Source organism: Cariama cristata, unplaced genomic scaffold (assembly GCF_000690535.1).
Source record: "Cariama cristata isolate BGI_N322 unplaced genomic scaffold, ASM69053v1 scaffold5237, whole genome shotgun sequence".
Taxonomy (NCBI): Eukaryota; Metazoa; Chordata; class Aves; order Cariamiformes; family Cariamidae; genus Cariama; species Cariama cristata.
The window spans coordinates 2,943-14,526 of NW_009628216.1; the positions used below are offsets into that span (position 1 = coordinate 2,943).

At 39.8% G+C, this 11,584-nt stretch overlaps 1 protein-coding gene across 1 annotated transcript in view; it reads left to right on the plus strand.

Moving 5' to 3' along the window:
* Positions 1-2,196: 2,196 nt before the first annotated feature.
* LOC104165151 (E3 ubiquitin-protein ligase PDZRN3-like) overlaps positions 2,197-11,584 on the plus strand; it is a gene marked incomplete at its 5' end in the record, with an annotated part of 16,254 nt that continues 6,866 nt past the window's right edge. Inside the window, 2 exon segments of the mRNA XM_009704712.1 lie at positions 2,197-2,450; positions 4,949-5,036. Of these exon segments, the coding sequence (XP_009703014.1) occupies positions 2,197-2,450; positions 4,949-5,036 (342 nt within the window).

Below are 11,584 nucleotides of genomic sequence, written 5' to 3' on the forward strand. Positions count from 1 at the left end.
TTTAGCCTTTTCAATCTATTCTGCACTCGAGTTAACCCTCTTTATTACCACCCAGCTTTTTTGCTGCGGGCAATGCGTTAAGTATGGGCTAAATTCAGTTTCTGCGCTGAGTAACGTTACTCATTCAGTTGCCCCACTTACTGTAACGAGACTAGACATGGCATAGCGCAGTGTGAACTAAGTGTGATCTGATACAAGTAAAGAGAGCAGAATCTGGACATACGTTTTACGAGTTTTCAGACATTCAAGAAGCCAATGTAGGAGAGTCACCACAGGAGTGTACGTTTCAGACACGTACAAAAACGATGAAATGACAAAGTAGTAGCCACCACTGAATACTTGAGCCTACACATTATCGCATCTATGTCCAATCAAGGCAATTCATTATTTTTATGCCTTGGAAAAAATACGCTACTCTTCCATGCAGAAGGCAACAGTTTCCACTGTACAACTCATACCTAATGTGGTTTATCAAGTGAATAGCAGTCTGACTGGAAAGGGTACAATGTAAGACATCATTCATAAAGAACTTACACAAACAAACTATGCTCCTTCATGAGAAGGACTGCTACGATAGGGACCCCCACTGCCAGTGCTGGTAGCGGCTTCAAATCTCAAATTGCAGTTTATGTCTACGTGTCAGCCAACACTTGCCCCGGTCCAAAGAACATGGTAACAATTATATGATAGCGTGGATGCTTTAGGATCGTAATTTCACCATACAGCTTTCACGAATTGCTCTGGGCAGTTTCTCTTTAATTGTTTCTTTTCATCTGTATTAAAATGCCAATAGTTTGCAGGTTAAAAGAGAATAAAAACTTACTGGAGTTACCAGTGGTTCCCACTATTTCTGTAACATAGTTTTTTGCATATGAGCTTTCAGATTTGCAGATATCTTAACAAACAGGCCAAATTTCAAAAGAAATCTCCGTGTTAGGCTGGAAACAGCAGGAAGTGGGCACACATTCGGTCTTTTCACCTCGGCTGCCTTTTTTTCGGTTCGTTCCAAACTGTTCATTGTGTTTAGCTTTCTTAAAATTACAATCCGTCCAGTCAAAGACACACAGAAACATTAAAATTTCTCATGAGCCAAAACCAGAAATGAGAATTATGATTTTGCAGCTTTACAAAAAATTCTGACAAATATGACCTCACCTCTTTCACAGGCCCTGGGTAGACTTAGATACTTCTGGAAGAATTCATTAGAAACCACGTGAGGAAGGAAGCTAAGCATGAGTGAAAGGCAAATCCGCAGTGGGTTGGAAGTGCCCAAGACCTCTCTCTGAATCAGGAAGGACACCTGTGCTTGCCAAAGATTTGAAACCGTGTATAGAATTGAATGCCTCATTTCGGTTTTGCTGCTGTGAACAGAAGCTTCACTACTCCTTTGAGATAGGAGGGATCTGTGTTCAAATTCTCTTCTCGGAGCCCCACCTTCCATGGCCTGGCACGTCCAGTACTGGTAGTTCTCAGGGGCGTCTCTCTCAGTCATGTTTAGTAAAGGTGTATTTACTCAATTTACATTGGGTGGTATTCACTCAACCAGCAGATAATGGTGGTGAGATCTGGGCACGGGAAATGGCCAAGCTACACAGACAAAAAGTTATTAAAAAAAAAAAAAAGCCCATGATTGTTTTTTCCTTACTATTTCCATTCACTATCCCACTATGATGTCCATGCCCATCCCTAAAATGCAGGTTTTTATTGCAGTGACCTATTACCACCGTCACGTTTCATCTGAAAAATTGTTTATCAGACGTACATATATTAGTGTTGTAATTTCAGATCTTGTCCCAGTGGTTCTGTTCAGCGAAAAGGTTAAAAGATTAAAAAACAAACAAACAAAAACTAGAAGAGTTACAGGAGAATCGATAACTTGTTCTGTTTGAACAAGGGCTGAGGGACTTCTAATCTGCAAGACACAAATGGGATGCTGGTTTGTACTTTAGCTCAAGGAGTGAGCCCTGTAAAATCTAACTATCAAAATAAAAAGCGGATAATAAAAAGGATCTGTAAAGTTACTGTAGTGAAAGGGGAAAATGAGAGATGCATAACACGGCATAAATAGTTCCTAGTACTTGCTGTATATGCCTTTAGATGGAAGCCAAGACTTTTGAAGTAACAGCCAAAACCAACAAAGATATCCTCCACTTTGTGACTGTTTCTCTCATTGCTTTGCTTGCTTTCTTCCTGCAGGTCAATGGGAAGGATTTATCGAAGGCAACACACGAGCAGGCAGTGGAAGCCTTCAAGACGGCCAAGGAGCCCATTGTGGTGCAGGTGCTAAGAAGAACTCCACGCACCAAGGTCTTCACTCCTCCCCACGACTCTCAGCTGGTCGATGTGGGCACACAGACAGATATCACTTTTGAACACATCATGGCTCTAAGCAAGATGGGCTCACCTACTCCACCCGTCTCCGTGCTAGACCCATACCTGCTGCCTGAAGAGTAAGTAACAACTTGTAAAGCCCTTGAAAATCCTTGCATTCCTTAATGTGGAACGTTACAGGTAGTTCACAAACTCACCTTTACTTGCTGGTGAACATGTACTCCCAGAAGTAGCCAGGATTCATACGCCATTGAGCCATAACTCAAAACGTTTTCATTTTTTCTACACATTAGCAAGCCATTACTCACATGAGTAATGCCACTGAGTCACAACATGGCCTCATAAAGCTCATTTTTTGCTGGCATTTGATGGATAAAGTTATTGCTTCTTGTAATTCCTCTCACTGCCTGTTTGGGTTGCTTATGTTTTAACTTTTTTTTTATGGCTGCCATAAATCGTGTAATGCTAAGAGCTGCTATATTCTGTTCCAGTGTATTAATTACTTTATTATAACCCTGCAGCGATGTTACTCAAATAAATTATTTTCTAGGACTAAAATTACTTACCAGTGCTGTCACGGATGTTTTAGAATCAAATTTTAATTATTGTTAATGGTAGTTTGATGCTTTTGTACTTACAAATAAAAATGACAATTATCTCCTGGCACACACACCCCACGCCCTCACATGCTGTTCAAGAGGAAAACAGCTCCCCAAGGAACCCAGGCAAATTGCCTGTCATCTTGCCACGCATCTCCACAAGGGACAAAGTAATAGAAAGGATTCTGAATGTCTCCGCCGCTGTGTATCAGAGACCGTGATCTGGTCAATCCACAGCAATACTTGGTTTTGAGATGATTCTGTACACAGCGAGAGGCAGGACTAGTGCGCAGGGGTCCCGGCTGTGCAGTACAGCTCTGGAAGGGGAACCCACAGACAGCCTGAGCCGTGAACGTCAACCGGCACACAAACACACCCCAGCACGCCTCTCCGGGCATCCCTGTCAGCTCTCCTAGGAAATAGGGTTTGACTACAAACAGGCACTCATCCTGTACTGCTCCTAAGTGACTTTCACGGCATGTTAATGTTCATACATTCAGCCAGGAACTCAGCTTCTATGCACAACGTCTGTTCCTCTCATGACTCTCAGTGCCGATTACTTGAAAGATGGTTCCATCGGATATTACTGCGTGGCCACCTATTCCCAGCCCATTGAAAATTCAAGCACAGCTGCATGTTTTAGTGGAAACATTTAACAAAAGGCTACAGTGTTGAGCTTGTTTGCAGTGAACAAGCAGCAGGGCTTAGAGCACTGCTGAGAGGACACGCTTATTCTCGGAGCACCTACACTGCATGCCTCCAAACTCATTTGCAAGAGGGGCTTTCAATACCTGCAACTTTCCAACTGCAAAAGCAATGATATTGGGAAAATAGCAAAGATTAATTCATGATGAATCATTTAGATTGCAAAATGCCTGCATAATACCAGCTCAGTCCAATCAAATAACTTCATATTTCCCCTTAATCTTTAGACGTAGATTCCAACTGTTAGTATCGTCAGTGGCCATACTTTGAGCTGTAGATGTTGGTCTTAATCCCAGGGCCTGCCTCACAGCTATCCCCCTGTGCAAGGGCAGTCAGGTAGCTATTCAAGTGTGCTGTCGCCCAGTGTGTCCACACAGTCATTTGTTCCTAATGCTTCCTGTAACTTCTCCAAATCCCGTTCAGATTAATCTAGCCGGCGTATAACAACTTGGGTATCTTAGCCAATTAGCAGATGCTGTCACGTAAATAGCCTCACACTTGCAAAGAAACATGTATCTGGTTAACAGAGAATTAAAGGGAGTTTACTTTCATTGCAGAAAAAAAATTCCAGCATAGAAAAAAGCGATCACAAGAGCATTACACTGCTTGCAACTTCCCGAGCATAGACAGTCAAAGTTCTGGAGAGCTCAAGTTGTAAAAAGCAGCATGCCAATAGCGAATGGCAACATGAAGAGTGCTGCGTGTTTAAATAGTATTTAAATCATTATGCACAGCCTATTGCATTCAAATCAATCAACAGAATGCTGTTGATCCAAATAGTTGGGTGGAAAATTATAATACTTTGCAATGTGATGGAATTTTGTGTCTTTATGGCAAAGTAAAAATGCCAAGCAGCTAGGCAAGAATGATGTTACTTTCGTGTCTGCAAATCACCTGAGCTCACCAGTAAGTAATTTAGTATTACCTCTTATCTTGAACCCTGGCCAATACCTGCCCACTTAGCTGTCACCTGGTACCCCTTACCCTACTTTGCCGCTATTCTCTCTGTATATTTTTTTCCCCCAAGCCAGTTTTACATTTGGAGAAAAATCATTAATAAATGCTAAGACTCTTCACAAGTCTCTCATTCATCATCAGATGCCAAATGTTTTAGACTCCTCTTACAATACATGTAATTTCTGTTTAATACATTTGTTGGTGTAAATGGCATAGCGTGTATAATTAACTATATACAACTTCTTGGTGTGCTTGTTAGTCCCTCATGTTTACAATGCCTTGCTGTAAGCTTGGAATGGATTAATATACTAACTAGAGTACCAAGTGCTGTCCTAAAATATACTTTTTTTTCCCAGCCATCCATCAGTGCATGAATACTATGACCCAAATGACTACATGGGAGGAATTCATCAAGAAATGGACCGTGATGAGCTGGAATTAGAGGTACTTAGTCTTTACTATTTCATTTACTGACAGTTTGACATTAGCATGTTGTGATCTTTATATTGTATATAAAGTCAAAAGACATTTCAAAGCAGATATTTGTAATAACATTGCTCATTAGTTACTTTGCAGGTTGCAAACCTTACTGATACCTTTAGCAGTCTATTTAACTGTGCGCTGTGGACTGATGAGCCAGATCTTCAGCTAACAAATTAACATAAATAATGAAGTCATTGATTCCATTAATTAGGTTCTGTATAACTATGCTGATTTAAGACTTTCTGAAAGTCTGAAAGACTTTGCAAGTTTGCTGAGTGACTGCTGAGTGTGGCAGGACCTGTTCCACATAGTCACAGTAAAAATGTGTGAGTTTCTCTTAAATATTCCCCAGCTGAGAAACAGATGTTCTTGATCATATAGTTTAGAAGTTTTTTAAGTTGACAAGACAAGACCAGAATAGATTTGCCACTACACTAAGCTGTTCCTCCCTTTTTCATTACTGAAAAGTTACGTATGTATACATATAAAATTATAGATAATAAAAGTGGAACCAGTCACGAAGGTATGCAAGTCCATTTTCCTGCCAAATCTTTAAAAATCACTAACAGTTTTAGTTCTTATATATCCCATCAGAAGTTCATCTTCAGTTTTCCCATTCTTAATTTTAATAACCTGCTCCCAACCATTCAGAGTACAGCATATAAATTGTGGGCCTTAGTCCTGCAAGACACTTAAGCACTACTGACCCACTGAAGTGTTTTTAATCGTTTGTAATAAATAGCACTAAAGTATCTCAATACTTCTAAATACTGCCAGCAACGTCTGACCCAGCTAATCCATTCAAGATTATCTGTAAGTGAATAGTTTACTCTTAGCTCACTTGCACTTCTGGTTTCCTAGATCCTGGTCCTGCTAATGCTTTATTTGTCAAAGCAAGCGATGCTGACCTGTCTGTAGCTCTCTTTAAATCAGTCATATATTTATCAACAGCTTCCTTGGGAGCAGAGTTCAGTCGTTCTATGCGCACAAAGTTGTTCCCTTCTATAAAAGTGTTTGCAGGATCAAGGACTAAAACCCCATAAAAAGTTTGCAAGCTGTTCTCAAATTCTGCAGATCTGGTAGCAATTCATCTCTGTATACAAACGCAAATCAAAGGCAGGATGAAATCAAAGTGCCAGTAAAACAAATGCTGCTTTGCAGACTTCAAGGCCTTCCTTTTCAAACAAGTACCTTTTTTTTCTTAAATAAAAACAAATACAATATAGATTTCAGTCTTAAGGGAAAATGTAGAACAAATCAGTATTTTCTGCCTGTGTCTTTTCAAAATCTATCTTTTAGGAAATCTAACATTGTGGATAAATTATATTGCTTCCATTAGAAGGTCAACCAGTTGAGCTGAAAACAGTTTAAACACATGCACTTCAGTAGCCAGACGTTAATATGCCTTAAACCACAACATTAATAATTTTGACATTGATATAGTACTTGATGGCAAAAGGTGATCAGCTCAGTAACACAGAGAGATGAACATTAGAAAAGTCTCTGTAGCCTAATAGTATTTCTTAAAAACCACTAAAGATTCCTGTTCAAATTGTAGAGACTGTGATCAATGGTAAGGTCAAAGTGCTAACAGGGACTCAACTGGCTAGTTGCTTTTTTGTTTGCCATTTGATAGATACGTTTTAAAAGACCACAAAGGCACTGTTTCATTGAAAAAAAACAGGAATGTCTAAAGTAAGAAAGCCATCAAGTCAGCCTTCTGGGTTTCTGTGTCCATAAAATGTGCTTTGAATTTAAATCGGAAGCTCCTCATCTAAACTTTTATGGTTTATAACTGACTGGTTAGTGATTTGTAACAAGTAAACAAGAAAAAAACAGTGAAATACCCAAGTTCACAGCAAGCTTCTAATGTAAATATCCATAGGAAGGAATTTATGCTGGCAGCGTTGCCGAGACGCCAAAATTGTGTTCTCGGTTTTATCTCTCAACATTTATCTTAAAATTGATGACTCAGAGGTAACTGCCATCTATTCCCTACTACAAAAATAAATAAATACCATTTCTTTTCTTTTGAAGTTTACATGCCGCAAGGAAAGGGGGACTAAATCCTGAACTACTATTTTATTATAAATTAGAAGTACATTCATTCTTCACAGAGGCCCAGCCAGAAGTCATTTCAGGCTCATAAAGGAAGAATAATGTCACTCCAGGATTCCCCAGCAGCGTTATGCATTAATATGTTTATTCAAACAAGTCTGTCCTGCTGTCAGACACACAGCCCGAGCAAGGCCTTTCTCAGTGTGGTAACTTTCTCACATTACAAAGGAGAACATTCTACATCAAAAAGGGGGCTTGTTCGCTCCCGTTTGACTTTCTGTCTTTACCCTTTCCTATATGCAACTTGTATGTAGGTCTTGCTTTCTTTCCAAGTAGAGAACTGAACTCAGCTGAATGGCTAGTTAAGACTAAGTAAAGCTTAGAGATTAAAAACTACATGAAATGTTTGCGAACTGCTAAGAAATCTCCCTTCCGATACTCTCAGCTCAATCTTGGACAGAAGCAAAGCCTTCACATCAAAAAACTGAAGAAGGACAAGAGATTCATTCAAATAGCTTTTTGCCCTCCCAGCGCACAGCTCACACAGTGTTCCCAGCATGAAACCACAACATCTGATCAGCAGAAAATGAACACACTGAGCACCAAAATCCATGCTTCAAAATTTGAAATTAATACTTTGCTGCTTTTAGGAAACCATAAATAAAAGCCAAGTACCAGGGTTTCAAAATCTCCCCTTTACTGTACTTTGCTACTTTGGTTGAAAGTTTTCTTTTACTTCTCCAATAATCTATTTGCAAGGGAGGGGAAGAAGCAAGAGGTTACCTATATGAACATGGGAATCAGTAGTCTCCATCACAGGCACTCTACAATTTTTATTCCATCCTGGTCATAAAGCATTTGAAAGCATCTTTTATAGGAATATATTTCTTCTCAATGAAAACTCCTGCTCTGCAGGGAGTTGCACTGATCAGGAGCTTCTCAAGGCATTACTACATCTCTGAATACAAAGGACTTCAGCCCTAGCAGTCCTGCTCAGGCAGTGATTGAATATGTAAAGGTTTAAAAAGCTGTACCTTCCTTCAGCTTCACAACTGTACTTTCTAAGACAAATATTTGTATGTGCTCTGTTTGGAACAAATCCAAAAGTGGTAAAACATTTCAGCTTGCGGACAAGCTAATACTGAAAGGTTGTCATCCCTTAGCTCTCTGGAGGACTTCAACCTGGTCTTAACACCTCTTACTGCATGAGAAAGGTCTTCATCGTGGACCATTGACCATCTGCTTAGCAAAGCGCCTGGGCATCCTTCAAGTTACCTTGCTCAGGCATCCTAAACCTCTTTTTGTCAGGGTGAGAAAGACTTTTCTTCAGCCTTCCTCAGCACCACTGATGACTTAAGCCAGTCCAGTCTCTATGGTCCATCAGAGAATTACCATCACAGAGCTGGGCTGGCACAGAAACCTCCAGGTAGATTTTAATTCTCTAGGACAAAGGATTTTGGAAAGAAAACCTGTTTTATACAGTTTTCTTCTCTGAAAAGTGGAAGGATGGGGTTTTTGCTTTTTACCTATGTTGAAAACCACATTTATGTGAAAGGACAAATGTAAAGGTCACTTTCTTTAGCTTCAAGACAGCAAGAACAAGATTTTTCCTCTTGCTGTACCAGGGTCGGGTGCCAAAAAGCAGTGAGGCAGCCTCATGCAGTATAAACGGAAGTAGTTCTTTATGTTTATTCCCCTGACATTCTTTTCTGGGTGAAATCTATTAATGGAATAGCAAAAAAGTAAGCCCTGCTGGTTAGGTATGTCAGAAGTCAGCACATTAAAACAACCCACCGCTTTCTACAGAGAGAGGCAAAAAGACAGAGTACTTATCATGCAAACTTTGGATAACACTTTGTGAATGTTTGAACTTTTTTTTACTCATCATTGTCCTCTCATTTCAGATTTCTACTGCTCGTTTCTGTCGCGTTAGAGAAGAGACTTTGATTTTTATCGATTTGCAGGCAGGCCATAATTTTAGATCAGCAGTATAATAATTCAATAGTCTCTTGCAAATGAAGGATCTTTTGAGCTTATAGAGGTTAATTTACTATTATCGCTTACTCCTAATTCATTATTATGAGCGGTTGCAGGTATAATGTCATAGTGCATGTTCATTTCTTCTTGTCTTGCTACAAATGCCATATGGGTTTCAGCAACTAGCACTTTGAGCCCTCCTTGGCTCTACATTTGATACGGAGCCAATAATCTTTCAGACAGTTCTCTTGTGCAGACTCTATTTTGCAACAGCACACACGTACTTCTCTTGAACATCTCTCAAAATGCCACTTTTACCTGATCTAAAGAAGCACATCTTAATTATCTCTGTGTGTAAAAGTTATACCATATACGAACTTTTTACATACATCATATTAACGCAGCCCCGACACTACCCCACGTTGTGGATACTGCCATTGTCTGCTAACTAATTTCTGCAGAAGACATCAGACCAGGTGTTGAATAACTTCAGTGTCTCCCTTCTGCAATGTCGGTGGCTGATACATTTCATATTATTTCACACAGAGTTCATTACAACAGTACCCGAGCCCCAGCTGAGCACTAAACATACTTTTGTCTCAAGACTGTACAGTACGCCAGGCTAATCCGAAAGAGCGGGCGTCGGGCAGGGTCTCGGAGCAGTCCAGCTGCCCCCAGGGGCTGCTCTCTGCAGCAGGAGCGTGGCATCAGGCCCTTGGGCTGTCCAGAAGTGCAACGCTAAAGACAGAGGAGTGAGAAGTCCTGTGGCACTGCAAACACATTCCCTTACACCTTCAAAGTTCTCTCAGCCCATATTAATTCCTAGTGTTTAATTAATTTCTGGTACAATTACACAAGCTACCATAATGCCTGTACTTGCAGGTGCCAGGTTTCTGTGTTCCCCTTTCATGTATCTGTAACATTATACAGACCTAACTCTGAATATGGAAAATAAGCTTTGCTTTGAAGACTCTGGTGTTGATTCTTCAACTCCAACTGGAATTGCACACTTTTATCTCTCAAATATTTCAAACCTTTATGATTATATTAAAATTTCACTAACGGAAAGACCCACAGAAAGCAGCTGTTCCTATCTTTAAGTTCACAAAATTATCATATTTGGGTAGCAAACCCACTTACTCTATTCCTACCAAGGACTAGAGGGATTGTACCCAAGGGTAAGTCTGTCAACTAATTACTCATAAAAATTCAGGTTCTAAACACCTGCTCTAAAAATTCCTTGTTTGCTTTAGCTTTTTGCTGCTTTATTTATGAGTGTGTTTTTAAACAATATCTATCTGTTTTCCTTTTAAAATATGTATTATTTAATATACCAGATGATTTATTACCTTCCAGTATATCACAGGTGATGGCTTGGGTGACGTGTTTTAAATATAAACCCATACTTACTTATTAATTACAATAATATCCTTTATAGTTTACACTGTTGGAAAAAATCTATTGTTATTCAAAACACACGGCAGGTAAGAATGGAATTAATAGCTTGCTCCCTCCTTCCACTCCAAAAAGTGCTGACAAGTGTTTACAGTTGCATAGGATCTACTTAAATAATGGCCAAAGTCACCATGCTTTCTTGTTTGTTTTTGTGGGGTTCTTTTTAATGTAAGACATATATATTTTCACTACCAGTATGACAAACAGTGCAATGAGCTACAGCACTAGTTTCTTGCCACAGTTTCATTGCCATGTTCTCAAATCTGCAAACTATATAAACACTTTCCTGAAGACACGAAATCTTCTTGTTAAAGTATATAGGAAATATGGGAATCATTCTAGGCCTGAATTAGGCCCAACTCCCAAATTCCCACCTCATCCCCAGTTTGCACCATGATTAAATGCAGAATAAACGCATTGACTGCAGTGGCGTTCCCAAGGATCAACTGAGATCAGAATCAAATCCACTTTGTCTCATCTTTTCTTCTGAAGAATTTCCATCTGCTCTCTAGAAAGACCCCAAAGCTTTAGAAATCTGAAAAAAAAAACCCCACTATTAAAGCATTGTGTTCAAACCTTTAAGTAACAAAAGAGGGAGAAAAAGAGCAGCAGTTCACCATGGATACTATTGATTGAAACCATTTAAATACCATCTGAAATGTCACTGGCATTTACAGCTACGTTTCTTTAAAAAAAAAAAAGAAATTACACATGTTGACAAGTAAATAACATGAGATTGCTGATCTTGGCAGCTGTCATCTAGACATGCCAATAAATTATTCATATCAGCTTGTTTTATTGTCTTGCCCCTTACAAATGGCACAGCTCAGGTCAAAACAGAGAGACATTCAGAAATAATGAGTCGCGTTATCAGGACTTTTCCACTGGAACGGACGGGCCCAAGCACAAGCACACGGTTCAGGGTCTGTCTGCCCTGGGGCTGGGACAGCCCTCGGATCCTGTGTGGGCTGTGCCCCCTTTCTCAGCCTTTTCGCCCCTCTGCCTGGTCCCACTCTTTC